Here is a 25072-nt window from a genome sequence, read left to right on the forward strand (position 1 = left end):
CATTTGCATTTTTGAACAGAGGCAGGATTTGAGCAAAGAGTGTGATTGCTCTCTTTGCTCGTTAAATGTTTAAAGATGACATGCAATTTGAATTCCTGCAGAGCTCATCAATATGAAATTGGACTAGTGGAGGGAAACAAAATGTGAGGAGGCAGCCCGGCACGCGGTACGCCTAATTCCAACACTCCATTTTGCAGCACACAGAAACGCAGGGGTAGACATTCAGTGGGAAGGAAAAAACGACAATCCTTCGGCTACCCCACCTTCTGAGGGTTTTTCCTTAATATCAACAGCATAAATACTTGCACTACTCAGCCGAGCATCTGCAGGGAGAATCTGGTTCGAAAAAACGCCTTTTGAAGAAGCAGAATGAAAGATTAATACTTCACACATGTTTAAAAATAAATGCAAAGTTCAGACACTGATCGACCAAAACCGATGAAACCTCTTTTTGTCAATCAATAGAATTTCCTCATTGACAGTCAGGAGATGTCTTTTTTAATGAACAGAATAAAAAGGATCTGTTAAGTAGCGTAAAACAAAATTCAATATCCATGAGGGCAAAACTTCACCGTGCCTCTGAGCTTGTTATCTGTCATTCAAAAAATGATCCAATAGGATTCACAATGCCGCTAAAGCCCACCCGTTGTCTTCTGCCCCATAATCCCGCTGTTCTTGAGGATGTGTCTGCGGCAGCAAAATTATTAAATTGTATTTTTCACTCTCAAGGGTTGTCAGCAGCCTTGCAACAAATAGAATTTCCCAGTGTATTTATGATTACTGGAGGGAAGGTTGAAAGAGAGAGAAGAGCTGATACGAGGTAAACAGGGACGTTCCCAGCCAACAAGGGGGCTGAGCCTCTGGACAAGTGACGTCTCCTCCGTTATTTCTCTTCTAATGTCAAACCGGGGCACAAATTTGACTGATAATCAAACTCCGGCCGAACACAAACGTTGCGCGGTGGAATGAAATAATTTGTATGGAGAGACAGTCAGAGTTCAATAGACTTTCTGTCATCGACTCCTTCAGCTGATAAAACGCACAAGGCAGCGGGGCGAGAGGGAGCCATTTGCCGAGTTGACAGATTCCATCATGGATGACTTTAGCATACCTGAGTGCTGCTCTTTCCCTGCCTTCTGCGTGCCCTCTGCGAGTGAGAGGGGTGATGAATCAGGCTTTATGGGCCTTCAGAATGCCGGAGAGGCCAATCTGTGCGGATAGCTGTTAAAATCTGACATAACTTGACCGGGCCCTTTTAACAAGCTCAAAGCCACACTACACCCACAGTCCAGGCAGCACATTTATATCACGCTCTAATATGCAATGCCCTGATAAGCTGCACGCCGAGCTCCCGACCAACAACCGGGGCTGCTACTATAATCTGCAGTGAAAAACAAATATTTCTCCTTGCAGTCAGGTTCACGATCCGCCTCGACGTGCTCCCTGGTTTTTTTCCCGGAGCTGCATATGATGGCAGAACAACAGCCTCTGATCTCCGGCGCAGTTATTGTGTGTTTTCTAAAACCACTGTGTACTTTATTGGCTCTTAACCACCACACTTTCCTCGCCCAGATTTCTTCATTTTAATAAAATCCAAGTGAAAAGAAAATGACTAAAAATGAGAGAGAAAGCGAACGAACATATAAACAAATTATTCAACATACTCTTCCCTGATTTCCAGTACAGTGGCGGCAACAGGAGGACAAAATGATGAGCTATCTTATTGTTTCGTTATTATCCAAAGCTGATGATTTAATCTCTTTGAAGTTGTTTCCTTTTTCATTACTAAAGCCTCCGAGGCACCGCAGACCGGCAGAGCCCACTTCACGCACACGCAAACCACAAAGCTGGGAAAATTAAAAATCCGAAAATATGATAACTTAATGAAAGGAATTAATCTGACGAGCACGACGGAGCATAATGCGGTGGTAGGTTCAGGAGATAACACAAATGAAAAACAGACACTTGGATGTCTTATTTTTTCCTGGTTGCAAATTGGGGGGATATTTTCCAACGTTGTCCATTGTTATTAACAAAGGTAGCTGTAGCTTTATCTATGAAAATTAACTATGACAGTATTAACAAAAACAGGACATTTTTCTGTTTCTTTAAATAAAAAATATATATAAAAAAATGTCTTTACTCTCCTCCCCACTTACAATGACTCAGTGCAGCTGCAGTTCATTTATCTTATTTCTGTCCTTTTCCTCCAGTTGATTTTACAGCGTCATGTTTTGCTGCACAATCATTCTACGAGGTTCTGGTTACCGTGACAGCTTCTTAATTTGGGGTGTCCATTGCGTTGCCTTGACAACAGATCTGGCCGATCCAAAGTGCAAGAGGCTAAAACTGTTGGACCATAGAAAATAAAAAAACAACATGGTGGTATCACCTGGACTAGGGTGTCTGATGTTTCCTCACTCTGATCTTCCCTCTGAATATCTTGTTGATGTTGTGGAGTCACATTTTCACACAGCCGCGCCACGTGCACATGTGTGTATCCGCACCCATGTGTGTGTGTGTGTTTCTGTTTGTGCACTTTGGTCTGGCGATCATAGGGAATAACACAGCTCAATGACTGGACACTGCCCATGAAAAAACAAATCTGTTCCAAGTCGAACTAAAAAAACAGCCTGCAGCCTTCAAACTCAATATTTATCCTGTACACATTCTGCTATAGGTGGACCTGAAACAGGAACAAGAAGAAGCAGTAGCCTAGCATTTGTAGGACAGCTACAGTATCTCACTCAATCGGCCTCTATTCAAAATAAAATCCTTTAAATAAATAGGTTATAATACAATGAAGTGATATGTTTTTAATTGTGAGATTTACAGTACCTCAAAAAAGTATGAACATATATCAGATCAGAGCATGTTGTTACGTGTAATAAACGTGCAGTAAAGCTGTGTATGATGAACGGAAGTACGTGGATGCTACTCAGGTTAAGTGTTTTATCCTCCACTTGTCAGCTGGTTTGGCGTTTTTTTATTTTTTTTATTTTCTGGAAGCATTTTAGATCTGACGTGTTCTTTCTTCTCGTTAAATGTCACTGACAGGTTTTGACATGAAAACTTAAGTTAGCAGTATCCAACCTGTCATAGTGTATTTGTAAACAGCTTATGTTTCCTTCTCCGGGCTTAGGGGAGAGGAGGTGAAGCCTGACAGGAGACAAGGGGTTTTTAACAAACAACCCCACATGCATACATAATGCCTCATTTCAAAAAAGAGAAAGTTTGCCGCTCCATTTAATATGTAGCATTTCTCCGGGCGCCCAGAGGATACCTTCTGTCCGCGGCTTTTTTATTGGCTGCATGTGCTATACTTAGCAACCCTGAATCTCAGTGTATGGCAACACGGCTCGCCACCGCCTCTATCTCTGCATCGAGGCACTGAGTCAATTCATGTAATGAGATTATGCTTCCTAAAGAATCCATGTGGCCCATGCAGAGTCGCAGGAATAATCCATGACTTGATGAATAACCCAGAGTTTTTGCGAGTTGAACTCCGCTGGACAAACTTCCGACGTCACTCATTGGCTCGGCCAGCTGCTACATGCTGTGTCCATGTTGCATGGATATTGATTGATGTAGCTTAGTGGTACGATCGCTGTCCTACACAGCAGCAGACAAGGCCGATGGAAATCCTGTGGATTCCTAGGGCTCAAGCAGGTTTAACTCATCAGCAGAATAGGAATCACTCGGGTCCCCGGGGAGTTGGGCCGGGGATACATCAAGGCTAGGTGTGAGGAGACAGGTGACCCATGGCCTTTGCCTCCCACTGCCTGACCTTGGAACGAGATTTCTGTCTCCGGGCTCAGGCTTAAATCTTCCTTACTAGATCAATTTGATGATGTATAGAGGGTTTGACTGGAAGCTGGGGATAAGAGCTCAATATTTAAGTATAAAGAGACACATGGGACACTGTGTTTTTACACATTGGAAATCTGCTTAATCCAGCGAAAAGGAGTGTGGCATTTGACCGGGAAATGGCCAAACGCGCCCGCACAGTCCCAGCTGTCGTGATTGGTACATCCTCATATATGAGACTTTCTCGGCTGCTGAAATTTAAAAGCTGACTCAAAAGATATGAGGTTGTATGTGTTTCATAGATAAATGTTGTTTCATTTAAAAATCGGGCCAGCAAATTCCAAAATGTCCGTCTCTGGTCTATTCCGCTGACCTTGCAATAATTCCAGTAATGCTCTTTCAGTTTTTATGTGGTCATTTAGTCAACCAGTTAAATACATGACTGTGAAATACACGTGTTACTAAACTATTTAAATGTTTTTCCAAGCCGACGTCACACAATAAAGTTCCCCACCTGCTTGACTTTAAAAATCTATTGGGGTAATAATCCTCATCACTAAATTCACTGCACTATAAGTTTTTTAATAATTCCATAACTTTTACAAAGAAGCAAATTGTGCTGCACACGATTTTTTCCAGCGTTTTCTTCAGGCAGATTAGCCGTATACAATACATTGTGTGTAAAAGCCACTGCCCATCCCAAAGCGCACACACACAGACACACACAAAAAGGGGAAAAAATGTGGTCACATCGACTTGGCAACTGGACGTGACCAAGGATTAAGGATGGCTTGCTTGTCAAAATGCAATCTCTGCACACAGTGGCGACCCATAAGCAATAAGACATCCGTTCAAGGCCTGGAAATTCCTTCCCCTCTGCGAGCAAGTCCGTGAGCGCAGGGCAAGAGCTCAACATGAATGACTGGACACATCGTGAACGAGCAGACAGAGTATGAGTTAGCACATTTTGCATGGCTACTTCCGTCCTATGAGAATATTTTGATGAATATTCAATAATAGTTATGTATTTTTAAGGAAAAGGGTGTGTTTCGTTGTCCGTGCACAAGAAAAGGAGTTTATTTGACCAAGCACTTCATTTTACAGTGTGAAAAGTGACAGTGCCTCAAGACCTCTGATTTAAATCAATTCCACTTCCACATGCACAGCTCGGTGATTAGTGCCAAAATCCATAAAGGACTCTGAGAATTCAATGTTAACCGAGGTCATTCATCATATCTTTGCCCAACTCAAAATAGTTTCTTATTCTAGAGTTGGGTCAGCGTCATAAGTGTTTTAAAGACCTAACTGCCCCATCAGCCCCCATAGGATCCACTTAGAATTGCAAATGTTTCATATTTTTCTGTTGACTTTTGAGAGTAATTTCATCGCATGTAACAGTTCTATTTGTGCACAACACAGACACGAGAGTGACGAGGGTAGCATGCACGACTAACGCATCAACCAGGTGGTTTGAAATTTCTCACCTTTGGAAGGAGTGAAAGTAAGCAGATGGCCGGCCTTTAGGGTCCATAGCACATTGTCGACAACGAATTACAGTCCAGAGGGGAATGGGCTGGCTGATAACCTCCATCCCATGGTTCCATCTGCTGAATCCTAAACAAGGACAGAGCATGCAGACATGCAAACCTCGACTCTGGCATCTTGGAGCCCTAATGTAGATTTATACAAAAAGGATGAATGGGTAAAGAATATTAATTGTTAACAGGATGTGCAATGAAGGTTTCCCGGGAAATTTACATTTGGTTTTGGCAGTGTATCGCATTCAAATGTACCCGGAGAATACCGAAATTGTTAGTCATCATTTTTTTATGAGGTGTTAATTGTTACACACTTAATTAAACAGTTGCTAAAAGACCAATTTAAATAACAGTATTTTTTTTTTTTTCTGAACCACAATAACTGTATAAAAGCTTGAGCAGTGTGATAAAAAGAATACGGCCATTCCAAAGGATTCAGTCTGTGTTTGTACCTTCAATACAAAGAAATCTCCCTGCTTTATTTCTGGACGTGTATTCAAGGCTCTGGATGGCTCTTTGGGGTGATCCAGCAAAAAAAAAAAAAAGACTTAGAAATAGCAAGCAAAGGCATTTGTCAGGAAACACATGCCAAGCCTGTCTTTTGTCCTGTCGGAACAAAGTGGCTCGTCATGTTCTGTACATTCACCGGGTTTGAAAATAGGCTTTCATTACAATGGGACTATCTAAATCCTATTGTGACAGAACAGGGCAGTGTTCTCAGAATCAAATGGAAAAAGGAATAACGTTGTATCTAATTGCAGCTCCTTCACTGTATTTGCCACCGGGTTTAATCTAGCTCCATTCATGCCCCGTGCTAATCACAACATAGTCTCTTGCAGCAGAATCACTGCCGAACATAATTCTCACTGTCAAACATAATTACAGAAGTGGCATTGACGAGGGCCTCCCGAATCATCAATATGAGCCACAGAGAAGCGGTTTGTAGTTTGCACTGATTTCACCGATGCAGGGCTCTGGTGAAATTGCAACCAGCTCGCTCTCTGCAAAACCTGTTACCTCCACAGTATTGTTCATCCCACTTGTATGTGACGGGAGGTCCCCCCCCCCCCCCCTCTCTCCTCTCCCGCTGCACCTCTGTGTGGACCGGCTACAGCGAGATGTGAACGCCTGCGCCGAAACAACAGCTGTTTCTACTTATGTAATGGCCGCAGGACGACTGTTCATATCCTGGCTTGTTGAAGCTGTCACAAACCATTAATCTCGGGCCTGTCTCTGTGGGGCCACCCTGTCAAGTTGTTTTTTGGACATCTGCGGCGAGACAGGAGCGGGGACACATCATTTAAACAGGTGCCTCACGACTTAGCTTTAAAATAATCGGACCTCACCTGCGGCGCTTTCTTTGCTGCCATGAGGTACGTGCGTTCCCTGTTCACAAGAAAGCCAACTATAGATCTACAGAATAAAATGTAACAGAATGCACCAAAAAAATAAAATCGTCTTTTATGTCTTTTTTTCTTCTTCTGGGAGCACTTGACTGTTCAAGGAGGTTCTACAAGGAGAGGGGGGGGGGAAATCCACATGTCTGTCAAGTGAGCACTAAAGAAATCCACTGCACATTTCTGGATGGTGGGGTTTATGCGTGTCTGCTGCTCCCCCTTGTGCAGCGCTGCACATGCTGTGGGGGGGATGTGTTACTGGTAACACGCTGCAACAGAGAGCCCTGTAGAGGTACCTCAGACTGAATAGTACATCAAGGGGCTTAGCTGCAGCATTAGTGAGGTCTTAAGTTACTTTTTCAAAACTGACATTGGCATTGAAAGACACTGGAACGAGACAGTGAGGGAGGCTAAACGCCCTCTAGAGGCGGATACAAGCAAATAAAGAAAAAAAAACAGGAGAGCTCAACTCATCATGTGCTTTTTGACATTAATGTGCTTAATATTATTAATTTACTCATTTATGTGACACAGATATAGCCTGTGCAGCATCAGGTTAGTACATAATCATGCATTTCGTGTGTGCATAAAACGGCCTTCAGTACTGTGTGCATTTCTGCATGTATTATCTGTAATCGCAAGGCTAATTGCAATTATAGGCTGGGTTATAATAAGCATTCTATTCTGCACAATGTATAAATACTGGCACATGGTGGCACATATAAGTCAGGATTCGTATTTATTTCTGTATCTACTTGTTGCTGATTATATTTTTGCAAATTAGACCCAATGCATAATAAAAGCACCGAACCGTTTAAGTGAGAGATGTACAGTTTGCCCGGCTCATAATTGCTTTTTCAAAGTCTAGCCGTGGAAGTAATTAGAGGTCGGCGTAAAAACACTAACCAGTCAGATAATCAGCTTGCCATTAACACCTTTGGGGCTGTATTCTGCTATCAGCTTGACCCCACTCGGAGAATGCGTGCTCCTCGGCTGAGTTGTGGACTTTACTCCTCAGACACAAAGTGTTAGCGGATTGATTAGTGCAAAAGTCATCATGTAATACTCAGTGCATATTTGTGGCCCGGGAAGTTATTGACTAAACTGGACGGATGACATCATACTCTCGAGCCGCTCGGTGTTGGAAAAGAGTTTAACAATCAGGCAGTTTGTTCTTTCTTTTTCTCTTCCTGAGACAAAAATCTCCTTTTATTACTTGACCTTTCATTGTGGCTACTGACAAACTTGGGATTGAGTGTGAATTTCATTATGGAGAGAAACTCATCTTTATTGATCAAATTAAGAGGCAGGGTGCAGGAGGAGAGAAAAGGCTGGAAGGTGTATTCTGCTGCATATATTCACAATCACTGAGCTCCAAACCACCGTGTCAACTCCGTGACCTCTCCTTTTTTTTTTCACCCGTTCTTCTGAATTAGATCGACTGAAGAGGCTTCTCTCACACGGTAAATGTCGATGTTGGATGAGTTGTAAAGAAGCTACACAAAGATTCTAAAACAAGTTGCAGCACTTAGTGACTTGCAAAGATTTTACCAGGAAGAAAAACATTTTAGCTCTGTCCTCACTTCCATCCCAGTCACACAAATATAAACCAGTTGACAAAGCTAACTGAGCACGCTCACTATCTTCCTCTCTGGCAGCCTATCTGATGGATCGTAGACTTTATCGCCACCAACTGGGCCTGCATGCCGGTTGGAGTATTTGTTTTTGTTTTTCTTTTAAAATATCCGCGTAAAAATATCTCTGTGCTATAGAGTAGACGAAACCTGAAACTTATATCACACAATTCGTTGGATTGTTGCCTGAACTTCTGATTGAAATATTATTTGGCAACAGGTAGAGCACAAGGTGTAAATAACTGTGAATAATATGTTTTCTTTCACTTTCACACGCCGGCGCCTTGACAGAAGAAAAACAATGCTCTGCTCTCAGCAGGGAAGTCACGCAGTTTTATTTACGCTTAATTTAATTTATTTACAGTATTTCAGCCTCAATAATTGATGCACCATCCGTGCATCATCCTTTTCACAAGGAGCTAAGACAGCAGCCTATTTAATTTTGTTATTTTCCCATTAAAACCTGAGAAAACATCAAAGGGAGAATGATTTAATTAACAATGTGGAGAGTCTGTGTACAGCCGTCTGCATTTTGCAAATTACTCTTTGCCGAGAATAAGAGACTTATCAGGCCCATACAGACATCGCTGCACACCTCAAAAGAAGTTGTGTTGACACGAGGAAGTAGGAAAATGCATGTCTCCCCCAGACAGAATTATCCACTTCACAGGTATTTTCAGTTTACCGTTTCCAGGTTGGAAAATTAATACCCTTTCTTCCCCTGCCAGTAGAGCTTCCAATTCTTTGTTGTGCGCCCTGTGAAGTGCAGACCGAACGAGGAATAGAAGGGGAGTGAAGTGTCATATATGGAGCCTCGTTGTGATTTGTCCCTTATAGCATTTCAATTCTTGATAATTGTTTCTGACAGGACGTGTCTCCGGGAAGCTGTTTATGAATGATTATTCCCCTCTCGCCACTTGGCTTTTCGGAGCTCTGTGGCTGTTTATCACTGCTACGCGGTGAAGATGTGCAGTATAGGAAAACCCAGAGAAGTGCTCTCAACAAGTTTAATAATAACAATGAATCCTATTTCAGAGGAAAATGAAAAGACATACCACTATAATTGTGGCAATTACTCTTCAAAACCTGTTTGAATGAAAGAGCAATTGAAACAAAGGTGATTGGAGACAGATGCTTTCCTTGTAGTCTCTAAATTGCCGAGATTGTTTAAGTGGAGCAGATTGTTTAAATGTCTCTCATACAATTTTATGGTCTTATTATTCTTTTCTTTTCATCATCATCTGGTATGATGATTATATTTCCATAATGAATTATGAATGACTGGGGCCCCATGCTTGCAAATTAGCAAATTAGTTTATTCTGTGTCTATGTCAAAGAGATAGATGCTTAACAGATCCACCGTCCCTTAAGTCGGGCTTAAATATGTTGACTCTTGGAGAGCCACTGTAAATAAGAGCGGATGTGTGGGTGAGGAGTGGAGGAGGGATAATGAAAGGAGCGCTGCAAACCCTGCTGAAAGAAACCATCAGTGGACCACATCCACCATAATGGCTGTTTTTTTTTCTTCTTTCTTTTTTAGACTGCATCCCCTTTATGCTTTTACCTCCGTGCACGTACAACCTGCAGAAGTTCCCTGATCCAACATGGGCTTTAATAATAACACAGAACACCAGATATGCTGATCTCAAGATGACGATAAAGTCGAAAAGAATAACCATAAACAGAAAGGGCGAGACTAGCGAGAGATGGGAAATCATTTTTTATTCTGGGAGTGACACTTTTGGGCAAGTCAATCTCATACCTATGTTTTCTTGCTGTGTTCCTCCTGCTGCGTGACATTTCTAGGTTAGACGGTGCCTATTACAGATCACCGTTGCCGTGTTTCACATAAATTCACATTAAGATACTTTCACAGAAATGATCTTTTTCAGTTTCGACAAACATTCTTTTTTTTCCCTTCTCTTGCCGTGTGCAAGCCCCCACAGGTGAACGGGAGGGAAGAGCAAAGGCTGAACGCTGTGGTGACAGAAATGTCACATTTGATAGAATCACTTTAATTACATGCACGTACTAAATTGTTCTTTAACGCCTTCAGGTTGCCTCGGCTAATGCCACGCGTTGAATGACATTCTAATTCACATTATTCCAGGGGACAATGAAGAGAAAGCATCTGGTGCTTTATCATTTCTTTTAATAATCATTTTAATTACGGCTTAAATCAATCACGGGCGACCTTTAGCAACATTCAATGAGAAACCAGTTTCTCCCAAACTCCAATAAAGGCGTCAAACCACGGTGACAGATGTTAATCTAAACAAGTTTGCTAGAACTTGTACATACACTAGTACCTTTACAACCACTATAATGATAAGAATAGCAATAATAAATAAAATATCTGAAGAACCATTCGTCTTATTGGCTGCACACGTGGCATGTGACCCAGGGAAGTACAAGGTTGATTTGTACATGCAATACGCTCAATATGAACAAACCTTGAATAGATAGTGAACCAGTGCTCTGCAGCAGCGGTGGCTGGAACTCATCAACACAAGTGATGTTGTTGATCATGACAAAATTACCGATACTGATTCTCCAGCTCTGCGTCCTGCGTACTGAGTCCAGCTCACTGAACTTTAAATAAACAGGTGAACAGCTGTGGTGCAACCTCGGGGTTCTGGGGACGGAGCTCCGCAGCCGGTCTTTACTGCAGGTCCCTGTTGAGACAGAAAGGTGCAACCAGCATCACCACAGGCCAAGCAGACATGCATAGAACAGGCATTGCACCATGACTAATAACCTTAAAAGCAGAGATCACCCATTTCCTAGTGATTCACTATCTTGATTCCACCTTCACCCGTACTGTTTATTGCAGATGCAGGGGCTAGGTGAATGTCTTCAATCAGCATTAACCATCAGCTCTGAGCTATCGACTGATGATTCACCACGGCAGATTCTCCTCTGACTCTAAAATGAAAGGCAGCAGCAGCGGCGGCAACTTGAGGCACAGACACTCACTTGATTGGCACCTCATTGAGTCTGGCAGGGGAGCCTTTGATTGCACTAGCTGTCAATATCACGTAATTGTTTTTTTCTTACATACATGGTGCCCTCCATTTGCTGCAGCAGGATCTACCAGGGCAGGCTCTTTTATCTTTCTTGTGCAAAACTCTTATCTTAATCGGGATTTCAATGAACTGTTATGAAGGCTGGACGTTTGCTGAACCGACGGCGCACGGCTACATTTACCCTCTCAGTGACAGTGTGCGGCAAGAAAATTGTGTAAACTGCCATCACAGGGTGTGTCATCGTAAAATCAGTGGATTAAGATTCACGGCTTCCGAGACGAGCCAGATTAGCTGCATATGGCTGTAAATCTATCCTTCACAGCCACTAGAGTGCCCGGTTATGCCTTGAAGCTTTAACTGGGTCCTTTTCAGTGATCACATTAAGCGTTTCACAGGAGCACAGCACACTCCTGTTCCAACATCACTGGACTCAGCATGTAGTCACTGAAGTCAGGCACAAATTGAGTTTAAATTTCTTCCTAAATTGCGAACCATAGCTGACTGAGGGAGCAGCCCCGTTACCAAGGTCAGCGGGAGGAGACAGGGTTGGATTGAAATTGAAACTGTCTACCTGATAGTTTGAAATAATTAGCAATATATCAGAGAGCGGAGAGGAAGAGTCGGGGATGAAGAAAAATCAAAAGGACATCATGCTGAGATAATAATGGCAGACTGACATGGCAAGTCATCAATTCAAGTGAATTGAATGTCACTCTGATGGACTGGACTGGATGTCACATGTGAAGCTCAATCAAGAAATCAAATAAGACATGAAACTTTGCCAAAGTTATTTTGTTCTTTTTTTTAAACTTTAGAACCCGTAGGCTTTGACTCCATATTCCACTAAGTGTTTACAGGAGCTATCTGCTCTCCGACGTGCACTGAACTCCGGACACTTCCTGGAGGGACAACACAAATGTCCGAGGCAGCTCCTGACCCTTTCCATAGTTTTCCAGCCTGCCAATATGATTAGTGAGAATACAGCAGTATAATGTCCAGATAATTCACAGCGAGTGGGCGTGTAAATGACTTTTCTACCATGCGATGACCGAAAAAGTGACAAAGAAAAATAGAAGACAAATATCGCAAGACCCCAAAAAGTTAACGCATCGGTTTGGACGTCAACAAAGATGTCAAACTGTTAAAGTCTCAGTTTTGAGATCTCCTGGCTACAAGGACCAACGCCAGTGTTGACATGCAGTAAAAATAAAACGTCCCTAGCAGAATGTGTGCATAATGTCCTGCTCCCTGCTCCATGCATCACCCCTCACCTGATGGTTCTGACATTTTCCTGTTTTTGTGAATGAATCTGACTCCCACAAGCTCCGGCCGCATCTGTCATACGTGAAAGACAAACTCTGGAAAATGTCCGTGGCCAAATGCAATCTCTGACAAATGCTCAAACTCAAACAAGCAATGCAAATAGGACATATATGAAAAATAAATCGTATTTTTTAGATAGATATATATATTTTATACTTTATATCTGAAAGGCTTTGACACAGGGTCTCATTCAAAGGAAGACGCTCAATGGTCCACTAAATGTTCACAGGAACTGAGCCTCTTCTCTCTGGCAAATGTCTATTACTGAAGCCTGGCTCCCAAAAAATCATCAACCCCCACACGAGCAGCTTTCTCCTCCCACCCATAAAACAAACCCTGCCACCCCCGCAGCCCTGGAAGACTTGAGGAGTCACTTCTGCCAGGCCCAACGTTTCCGCACCAGTTAATAAAGGGGAAATGAATTGTATCAGTGTTACTGTCTTTGCTCACAGTGAATAGGAAATTATCATAGAGATGGGTATTGGTGGCTTCACACACTGAATTACAGAGGGAGCGGGCCTGCGTCTCTCTCTGCCGTGCACTTACTCAGCCACGTGCACAACGTGTGTGTTCAAAGCGCACACGGACACGGTCGCTTGAAATAAACTGCGGGGATGAAATTGGCTGCGGTGATGTCACTGGAGCAGCGGTGGCCGTGGTGCAGGAGAGGCTCTGGCAATTTTCTCCCACAATTCAACAAACATCCAAACATGTTAGTAACAATCAGGGATTTAATTTTTTTTATTTTTGCCAACTTCCTGTGTCTCCAAGCCGTCCCCGGGCTCCCCGGAGACATGTCAACACTCGAGCTGATACTGGATGCCAGCTAGTGGTAATGTGACATACCCTTGCCTCTTTGTGGGTGTTTGTCATGTTAGAGGGGGAACAACTGACACAAAGAGGATGGTACCCCGGGACACACACTACACACAAGAGCCCTCTGGGCCTGTCAGGCGCACAAAATCAAAGACGTGGGGTGTTAATATCTGATAGTTAGCGCTCTGGGCTAAACAGTACAAAAGACATTGAGGTCAATGGGTTGCTGGCAGTCTCCAGAGCGCAGTAGTTGCGTGGCTATTTTCACTGTCTCCTCCTCTGTGGACCGCTGGAGCCACTGGAGCATTCTCCTCATCATCACAGCCAGAGCACAATCAGTGAACCTACTTTCTTCTTTTGCCCTTTTATTTTATTATAATTCTCTCCATTTTTTTTTCTCATCTTTTATTTTCCCCATTGACTGTTTGGAGCCCAAAAAAGGAGCTGCTAGATTTGCCACAGCGATGCTACAGGTTTTTAACTCACAATAGTTTAGACCATCTGAAAATAGTAAGAATGTGATGAAGCTAAGTTCCAATATTTTTAGATCAAATCAAAAACGGTGACACTCAAGTCAGACGAAAAGAAAACTAACAGCACAAAAAACAAATTATTATTTTGAGTTTTTTTTTTGGGTTGTTTTGTTTGTACCTGCGTCAAATTTTCACAAAAAAAAACTGAACACATCTCTGCAAAACGTTAAAACCATTATATTTTAGCGTGGATCCAGATTGAAGGTGCAGATCCAGGATTATTTCTCAGCTGTCTGTAACACCGTGAGATGAGCTGTTTTTCAACATGTCGACCATAACACAGGGAATAATTCTTGGATCTTGATGAAACAGAATATTAAGGGAACTGATATCTATGAGTGTGCAGCCTGATATTTCCTCTCGGTATATAACCAGTCTGACTATGGCCAAAATCTAGCTGTAATTGCATTTGTGTTTATATTTTGGACGATTTAAAGATACTCTATCCTAAAATCACCACAGTATCTGTATCATGGGCTAATCTATGTCTGCACCACTGTGGGATACCGTTCATGTTGTGTAACATCAACTCATCCCGTTTGTGTAAGAGCATCAGTTTTTATTATGTGACCACTGAATGGTTATTCAGTCTGAGAGTGAGACTGTAATGAATGGTTTGCTTCACTTAAAGCACCGAGACAAACAGCACAGAAATTAAGCTTCTTCTCTCTCTCCTGCTGTAAATAGAAGTCAATACAGCCGCAGCTATTTTTAAGGATTATGAAATGTTTATCAAGGCCGGTCGATTTATTTTGCACCGAGTTTGAAGCATGTTCTGGATTTTATTGCATTATTTATGGGTTAAACTTTACATCTTTTCATTTAAGTCTCGGCAGCAGCCGTGCGCCCTCGCGCTACCTCCCCCTCGGCGTGTCTATCCGGTATCTGTCGCTCTCTCCCTGACGCGGGTGTTAGTTGACAATGCTCGCACTCAACACAACCCAAATAAAGTGCATAGTGACAGAGACATTAACACACTGAGCACCTCTGTGATTTTGGTGAGAACGTATCTGTCAGCCGGGGGCCTGGGGGAGTAAAAAGGATCCATCTGAACTTTCAGCGACGGGCGTTTGGGCGGAGGATTGTGACAGTCAACATCAAAACAGTAAAAGTACGGCTATGATTTATTGAATGTGCCGTTTGTGTCGGCTTTCATGTTTGCCAGTGATACATTCTATGACTTTTCTCCTGCCTTCAAGAACATGGCGATGCGGATGAATTAAACATGTTAAGCAGGGACAGGTCTTTCTCTGAAAGCCTTACCCTTTTCATGATAACCCCTTTTTAGACATTCACTGGACTTATCACGGCGTATAAATAGGACAGAATTCATTATTCAGGGGAGGTTTCAGTGAAAAATTAATAGTTGTCCCCGGAGGAGGGTCTGTGTCGCTTCGGAGGAGGAAAACCTTTAAAGTGTACATGCACAGGGGGATCAGGAGAGAGGCTGCCCCTCATATTAAAACCTTTACCAGGCTACACCACACACTGGTATTTCAAATATGAGTTTGCTCAGCACTAATGACTGTGACTAATACCGCATGCAGTCTGCATTCAAGCCTAAGCTGTTCTCAAAATCTTTTGAAAAATGGTGAAAGAAAAGAGGAAAAGGGACAGGATGTGTGTCTGGTCCTGACACTGACGCCTCATATAGATTACACACACACACGGAATAGTCAAGTAGGACTAAGCGCCAGGACTCGAGCTGTTGACATCTGAAGAGAGGCTCCTTTTTGGAGACTAAATGATTTCACTTAGAAAAATCTCACTGTAGAGAAAACACACACCCCTGGAAAAACAACGCAGCGTGCACAGTGGGTCCTCCTCGCCGCTGATGCACATTAGAGATTACAATTTCCACCGTGACCGGGTCACTCGTGCACTAAAACTATGCGGCCGCCGGTGCTGAGTGGTTCTCAGCATGCCAGTTATCCGTTGAAAGATGGGCTTCACGATCCTTTTGTATCCACTTCCTATCTGCCGGGGCCGGGGAGGCAATAACAGTAATGTATGGCTAAGGGAAAACAGAGCTAATCATCAATGACTGCAAGATATATAGCATATGCAGTGGCACCTAGTTTATTACCCTCTCTTCTCCTCCTGCGGAATCCATCGGCTGCACAGACAGGCCGCACAGATCTGGGAACTTCTTCCTCAATGCTAATGTGATTCATCCTTGTTTTCCATAATAACTGGGGGCAATAGGTCAGCGTGATGGATTTGCTTGTTACATGACACAGGATGCGGCGCAGTGGTGGCTGGTTGGTCTCTGTGTAGTCTCGCTTCCCTCACGTGAACCAGGGGCCTCATTTATTATCAGAAAACATCCTGAGGTTAATGTTTCCTCTAAATGCAACAGGTTCAGATCTCAGAGGAGACCCGCATGCTGCACATCAGCCTCCATGTTTGATTTTAAAATCGGAATCTAATCGTGATAAGTGACATTTTCATTGTTAGACTGAAAATTCACAAAATTACGATGGTTCAGTCCTGCTGGGACAATCCAATCTTGTCGCAGATATCAAGACAGCTTTGTCAGGCTCCACTTAATCAGCCTGTTTTCCTTTTGTTCTCAATCTCTCTCAAATATTTCTGCTTCCTTTTCATCCCACGCTCGTTACTTTCATTTCCAGTGACCTCACATTATCCATTGCGTGCATTGCATTTTATATTTAACCTTATAAATATGCATTTGGGAATACTTTCCTCGTCAATGACAGCACCCTTCCAGTTTGTCTACATTATCATCCAAATTCTGCACAAGTACAGACTGAAAAAGAAAATAATTATGGCTTGAAAAGTGTGTTTGATTCTGTGTGTGTGTGCGTGTGATTCTGTGTGTGTGTGTGTGTGCGTGTGTGTGCGCACGTCTACTGTACACGAGCCTGTCTTGTGTTTCTACCCCCCGTAGTAACTCTGTGCCTCCTCCTCTGTGTGTCATCGCGGTGATGAGGCCTGATTGCAGATTGTTATGGTGTTTTCACCTCTCATGTCTCTGGCCCATGCTGGGTATTTGGCCAGGCCTGATTGTGTTGATGGTTGCCCCCGCGTCGTGTCCCCGGGTAGGGAGGCCCAACAGTGGTCCAGATATAATGAAGGAGATGTAATCAACCAATGTCACACACGGAAAGTCAAGTGTCGCGAAGAATAGCTGTTTCTGTGCTCTGCCTTCCCGGCTGGGCTCTCTGTCGGTGGAAATCACACAAGTGCGGTTGTTGATGTCAGCGTTTTGCTTTTCCGAGAACATTTTATGCCGAGGACATAAACAAATTTAGATTTTTCTTTCTTTCAACAAGCGACAACAAAGGTGACTCGGAGAGAAAAGGGATTTACAATAAATTAAGTCTTCACATTCTGTTGCTGTTGTATATTCTCATTGGGGAAACGGTCGCTTCAACCTATAACATACTTTTAATCAATGGCAACAAAAAGACAGAGGCGAGCGCGTGGCCCTGGATTGTTCAAGAGATCCTTTCTCCCTCCGTGCACTTTGTCCTCTCCCTGTGCTTTGTTATTTGTTTTGGTGTTCTAATCTCAGCCAAGTCAATAATATTCTTTGTTGTCTGAAATTGTGTGTTGAGAACAAAAAGGCCTCCTCCTCGCGTTGAAAGTACCTGTCTGTGACTTTTCACTCGCTCCCACACTCCCCGATAAAGTAATCATTAGATGTTGTTTTCTGCCTGCAATTACTTTCAGTTACAATGGGTCAAACACAAGGAAAGCTAACGGGGTCGAGAGGAGACAAGGCTAGATGGATTACAGGCGATGAACTGTATAGGTCCCACAAGTGCTGATAAATACGCATGTGGCTCGGAGACTCACACTTGTCGGCGGTGTCTCAGTAAATGCATCAAAAGTAATTAGTCTAGAGTATATATGGACAACCCCAGTCCCCTCTTATCTGCATCACATTGTCCCCTGTATAAAAAGGGCCATTTATTACATCTGGCACTATCTGTTTTAAAAAGTCCAAAAAGAAGGAGCAATGGCTCTGCTGATTCTTACGTCGCACTTTTTATCGCCGCTGCAAAGAACTGCTGTGAAATTTATGTTTGAGAAAAAATCCACTTTGTCATTAGGGTGAGTTATTGATCAACATTCCCTGACTGTTCTTCAGACCATGTCATCACCGGCGAGGAGATCAAAGCAGGCTGTATCGAGATATTACCATTGTTTCATTCCTGATTTTATAATAAAATCTTGTTAATGAGATTCTACAGTAGGCGTTGACAAGCTGTCACAGCTCCTTATAGATCTTAATACATGTCAGCCTCCTACATGGCACCACTGACCTCTACGGCAGTGCCGGTCTCTGCCCTTCCGAAGAGCATGCCAAGTTTTTATTGCTAAAATGGAATATTTACTTCCTCCTCCACGCCCTTGTCAGCAGTGACAGTGACGGCCCTTATTGCCTTCGCCAGGGATTATACCACACCTCCCTCTGATAGAGAAAAAACAAATAGCCTTTGAGTCTGCGAGCAGAGAAAAGTTCATTTTCAGACTCATTGCCACAGAGACAGGTTTGGCAGAGGAGGCACAGACCTTGTCTCTGAGCCGGCATATTGTTTAATTGTTAAAGTAATGTTTATGAAGAGAATTATTACTAAAGAATAGTCTTCTTTCCTGCAGCCTCTCACAAGCTTTGTGATATCTTGAATAGAACTTGAATCCTACACATCATACAAACTATGAGGCAGTCCTAAGTGTGCATCATAAGTATGATACCCGAGAAGGAATGGTGAAATGCATCAAGAATATAAGTGGGCTGTCTCATATTTGCGATCCTGTTGAAGTGAGACATTACTCCGTTCTTCAAATGATGATTGCCAGAGCTGTGATTTCATTTCTCTAAAAGTCCTGGTAATTACAAACCCAATTATTTCACCGGAGATTCTCTTGGTTTGAGAGAATCGTCCACGAGTTTTGATCTCTCGGTCGTCATCCACACGCAGACACACTCATGTTCACGTGTGTGTGTGATTTTCTTTTCTCCCACTCTCCCCCTGATCTCATCGCCTATCACACTAGAACATATGATATGATAATGATATTATTTTGTCACTCATCATAGCTACAGCACATGCAGTATTTAGGGATGGTTGTAAAGACAAGGTCTCCATTTGAAACATCTCATGCAGCTGAATATTCCGCCTCTTTGCATTTTAATTTTAGTGTGTGGCAACAAAAAAAACTGTTGATCCCAGATTACCTGACAATGATGGGGGTGTAGCTCCAGGTGATAATACTCTGGGTGGTGAAAGGTTTATTGTCTTGGCATTGTTATGTTCGGGGATATGTTTGAGCGGTTGTGTAACTACAGTAAAAAAGAAAAACGACCATGTATGAAATCCTTCGACAGTAAAACTAAAGAAAGGAGAAAGATCACCTTGTAAAAAATTAAAAAATATATCTCAACCGTGGGGACCAGGCTGCAGTCCTGGGCTACAGGTGGACCATATAAACTACAATACAGCTACAGCATTGTAAAACAAACAAATATAATTTAAATAGGGCCATAATCATGCATGCTCACACGGAGGCAGTTTGCACAGCATCATAAAGCTTTCACAGGACAATATGTGCTGTTGATGAGCGCAGGTTCCTGGCGAAAGAATTCGAAAGATTGTTCCAATTAACAGTGAAGGATGAGTCAGGGGCCTAGTCCACCTTCCTGATGGCTGATTGAGGAATTTAATGTCCTGGATGCATGCAATTATCCTTTTAATTAGCAATAATGAGTTTATGCATGCTGAAATAATGAGTCGAGTCTTGATATGTGTGCAGATCTTAATGTGAAGCTCATCAAGATGTAACAAGCTCTGTCAGTAAAAATCATTAACTGTCATGTTAAATATCTCACTATTTTAGTGAAAAGCCCTAATCAGGCGGCTAATATGCATCTTGTGTGTGTTTGTGTGCGTGCATACAGGTGTGTGTGTCTGTGTGTGTGTGTTTTGCCTGTCACACCGTCTATGTGCATTAGTGGATTTCATGGCAATTAGTGAAAAATGGGAGATTGAATGCATACCAGTGCAGTAAAAGGGCAAAATATCATGTGTATACGCAGCATATGTAATCCTGTATTCACCACCGTTATAGAAAAAAATGGAAACACTGGTGCATCGTGCACGGGGTTCTATTGTTACCTCAGCCAAGTAGGTTATGTTTTCTGCGTATCTGTTTTTCTTTGTTAGTTAGCATGAATACTCCAAAACTACTGTGTGCGGATTACCACAAAACTTGGAGGAAGGATGTTGTTTGCGTCAAGAAAAAAAACCCAATAGATCCTAGTGTGGATCCAGATTCCAGGGTGGAAACAGGAATTCTTTCTTGACATGAGCGGACATATTAAGGGAATGAAATATTAAAGTATGAGCGAATGAGTGCAGCTTGATTGAGCCTTGGTGGAGGAATGAGCTTTATGCATTTTTATTTTGGTCAAACGTAGAATGTGAAGGTGTTTCTTTTAATGCTAGTACATCATCAAATCATGGACAGTTATAGATGAAACCCTGCAGATACATTGGTTGATATATTATACAATGTGTTTGAAAATGAATCAAGCAACTGTACACCACAATACAGTCCAATGAAATATACTCGCAGTATTTGATTGCATATTTGTTGGCTCAAAAATGCTCTTTCCCCCTGGCTTGTATCAACATAAACCCCCGCTCTAATTTACTTAAAAGTCTGAACGCAAACACTTCATGTCTCATGTATAAGCCTAACCCCAACACTTGAAACCCCACTGAACTGAACCGAATTGCAAAATATTGCATTACATTCGATTCATCTCGTTGAACCGCCTCACATATCCTCTTAACTCAAATATTACACATCACAGAGAAGCGCTTGCACTGCGCCGACCCCACCTTGTGTTCAGTCAAATTGCAAATATTTTCATTTCGCTCAAAAAACATTGGTTGGGTTTGCTTTGCATGCTGTCCGGCACTCTCCTACACCTCTGTCCTAAATGTGTCCAATGTTTACACGAGCTGTAATGTTTGACCGCTCGAGTGGAAGGTCAGCTGAAGGTGGATGCCGCGGCGTTCGATCAGTGGCTGGCCAAAGGATGTGTTGATGTTGCAGAACAAGACTGCTGTAGGCGTCCACTGGTTTTGACCTTGTGCATGACCATACGATCAAGTAGAAACCGAGAGCGGTGGCACAGTGGGGTGTCGGCAAACCATGGATAATAGATTACCTTGTGACAGAGCAATCAAATTAGCCCGCAGGCTGTATTGAATCAGAAAACAAATTAAATACCATCTCATTTCTGGAGTCAACAGAAGTCAGTCATTTGGGGAGATTGCATCTGAACTCGTTTTAGATGTTCAGTCAACTCCACAGAGCGGGTAAACAGGTATCAGGGCTGGGTTTCAACCGCGCCGCCGCTGCTCAGTGGAGATGAATCATCTCAAATGAGAACACACGGTCTGAGCTCAGTCGCGCTGTCTAATACACCCCATTGTTTGCCATTATCCCCTCTTGTCTGCCATTCAAATTTCCTTGAAGGGAAGGCGGGAAAGAAAGTTCACAGCATCAGGGGATCTGCAAACGTCAGTAATGTGTGATACCTCCAGAAGGCTCTGCGGGGTACAGTTGTTTCCCCTGAATACAAAAGACGGCGGCATCACAAGCAGGCTGCGGCATACCTCCAGCTGACGCAAGCAGCCAGAGCTGTCTGCGACATCACTCACGCCGCGCTTCCACCCTCCCAACCTGCCACCACCTCGGCGAACTATCCCACTGGAATAGAGAATCGTGCGGGCCCGTGTCTCTCGGAGAGGCTAGATATGTGAGATATTGCACGCCAAAAAGCTGGAGGCACTGAAGGCTGTTGACACAGAGCTGCTGTGAGTTCAAGCCGTGTGAAGTCACTGAGCCTCAGACTGCCTTTCATTGGTGAGATACGCCACAATAAAGGCAGCTGTGCCAATCATTTAATGTTGAGGAGGATGGAAGGAAAAGACACACACGTTTAAATGTGTGTCTGTTTTTGGTTGGAACCCTGAAGCAGTTGTTTGAGCGTGCTCGACGAAGGCAGCGTTTATGCTAATGGTATTACCTCATCAATAGCGCTGCTCTGAAAAGGCATCACACACACCAGGAAACACACGGAGAGACAGATTGAGTCGGGGAGCCGCCGCGACCGGGCTCGGCCCTATTGTGCCAGCTCAGAGAATGAGAACGTAGCATCCATTTTAGCCTTAATGAAGTTAGTGACCCTCTGAAAGGTGACACATTTACCGCCCTGGGGATTTACACACTCCGGCTCCAAGGCTCCAGTTCAATAAGGAGAGGACAGATTTGACTCCACGTGGGCAGTCCAAATATATCCTCTCAATTTATACCAGGCAATTCATTTTCAGACACTGCTTCCGTAATTAAAGTTGATGCTGTGCTATTCAATCTGCACCTGAGATACAAAAAACGAAGTGAGGGCACTGGGCCGTTGTGCAGCGATCTAGATAGTTTTGGGAGGCCAGACTGTTATCACTAACACAGAGTTATAATAATGTTTATTTCCATTTTTCAGAATGCCGTCAAACCACAATTAGATAGCAGGAAAATGTGCTGATGTCTGGAATAGAATAACACACCCTCTATGTGTTAAGGAAATTGTTGTCCCAGTGTACTAGGGTCTACGGCCGCTTAATTATTTATAGCATTCTTACTTATGCAAATATACTAAATAATTTCTACATGACAGCTTGAAGCTGAGGCCTAGAGGAGCGATGTGATGTTTGAAGGAGGACCCGTCTTTTCTTTGCGAGGGCCTAGGAAACACAACACCACAGGCTGCCGGTTGCCTTGGTGCATACTGTTTTACATTCTAATTATCTGGCTTGACAGGCTTTATTGCTGAAGCTCAATGCTGAGGCCTCATCTCAGACTCATTCCACATGTGCCGGGATAATGAGATAAGATAGTTTGAGTGTTTAGCCTTGCCCAGTCGCCTGCTCGTTCAGTTTACAGATTTTTCCCTCGGTTCCACGCATGCGACCTAATGCTGGAAGAACTAGCTACGTTTATTAATTATAGCTAAATGAGGAAAAGGATCCTGCTGTTCGCTTTTTTTATTTTTTCTTCCAGTTCTCACTGTTTGAGCTTTTCTTATTTGACCAGATTCATTCTGGATTCTGAAAGATCAAAAGGATTTAAGGTGTGCCACGTTGACAGTGATGAAGATAAACAACGCTTTGTTAAGACGTTCATTAAATATTTATTACACTAAAGCCAATCCGGGACATACACAGCGAGACATATTTTTTTCTAACTCTAATTAAGCTACTGGGAATTCATTGCATAGTGTAGGTAAACAGACAGAGTCACGGGAATACCAATGGAAATGAAATGCTCTGCTGGTGTTTTTCTCATTACGAGATGAAATGAAACATTTATCACTGACTTTCATTTCTCTAAAAGGCTGACATTTTGTGGGTCAAAAACTAATAAGATGACAACTGTCTTCTGTTCACATTATTCATGAGTTCACTCGGTGCCTGTACAACACCCAGGTAAAAAAACATTTCAGCTGCAGTGTGTATGTTCTGACCTGTTAGATTAACTATGTTGTTTTCTTCTTTTTCTCTCTTTTTCTTTTACAGCCATTGAGGTGAACTTGCAGAAAGCCTTGGCTGAGGCCTCTGAGACCTGTACCCAGGAGTGTCTGATACTGGGCCACTCGGACAGCTGCTGGATGCCTCCAGCGCTGGCCCAGTTCCAGGTTCCTGGCAGCAACAGCCCCACCTCCAACCCCGCCGTCATCATTGGTACCCTCCCCTCTTTTGGCTTCCAGCAGAGCTGTGCCCGAGGAGCCAGAGCTAACATGGGAGGCATGGGGGTCATGGATGGCCGCCATACCCTGGGCAGGTCTGTGCCCAAAAAGGATGAACTGGACAAAGGGATCAACCGACCGCAGTTCTACCACACCCTGGACAGACACTGCAGCAGTAAGAAGGAGGACACCGTCAAGGTCATCCCCCTGGCGACTTTTTCCTCCCCCGGTCAGCAGACGCCCACTGGGGGCAGCAGCTCCTTCTTACATGAGCACCAGTTGTAAGCGTCGTACCTGTGACTCCCTCCTTTGACGTTTTTTTGTCAGTGACTTATGATCAGTGTGTATGCGTACGTGTGGAGGTATGCATAATTTGAATAACTTTGACCAGCTCCTGCTTAGTTTAACGGATGAAGACATCTGAGAACGGATTTCATCATGACGATGCTATTCAGACAAAACCGTACGGGATCCGTCTGACAGCTTAAGTCTATGGAAGGAAATGTGAGTGTTAACATAGCAGACCCATGTACAATAAATAAAAGGTAGTTCTATACCAAAGTAGATTCATCACAGAAAAAAAAAGAAAAAATTTGCTTTGGGTTTTGACAATGTTTGCTCAGTGACATGACAGGGCGATGTACGCTTTAAAGTCCTTGGGCCCAGCTAAAAAAAAAACGTTCCCTTGCACAGAAACAAATAAAAATACATTACTTTATGTTGAGTGCGCTAAACTGGGCTAAATGTTAATTATGAGCTCTGGGTGGACAGTGTTTGTGTTCAAGTTCTAGTGAAGTATTGCTCTGTATAACACGCGGCACAAACTCCTTCGGTGGCGGGAGATGTTTCTTTGTCTTCAATGAACGAGTTTCAGAAGTCTATTTTGGTCAGGGGACTGTAGAAGGATAAAAAAAAGTCTACAAAGCATAACTAGGCCAATGTTAGACAGCACCGGCAAGCTTTTGTATTCTACATTTTCACCATGGACCAGTACACAAACTGTTTCAGAAGAAAGACACACAAACTCCTGCAGGTACACACACGTGCCCAGGATGATTTCCATACGGTGGTCGCCTCATCTCTGCCAACTCTATTAGGAAAATCTTCACTCTTAGCATTATATCAGTAGCTTAGCCTCGAAAGGCGCAGATGGATGCGCTTTGAAAATGTACCCTTTGTTTCCATTCCTTTGTTTGTGTTTCTTCCATTTTTCT

The 25072-nt window shown here is 43.1% G+C and overlaps 1 protein-coding gene across 1 annotated transcript in view; it reads left to right on the forward strand.

Moving 5' to 3' along the window:
* Positions 1-24143, forward strand: part of pcdh11 (protocadherin 11) — a 114440-nt gene extending 90297 nt beyond the window's left edge. The window contains exon 6 of the mRNA XM_053429188.1: positions 23689-24143. Coding sequence (XP_053285163.1) covers positions 23689-24143 — 455 coding nt within the window. The remainder of the gene's footprint in view (positions 1-23688) is intronic.
* Positions 24144-25072: the final 929 nt, after the last annotated feature.

Source organism: Pleuronectes platessa, chromosome 8 (assembly GCF_947347685.1).
Source record: "Pleuronectes platessa chromosome 8, fPlePla1.1, whole genome shotgun sequence".
NCBI lineage: Eukaryota > Metazoa > Chordata > Actinopteri > Pleuronectiformes > Pleuronectidae > Pleuronectes > Pleuronectes platessa.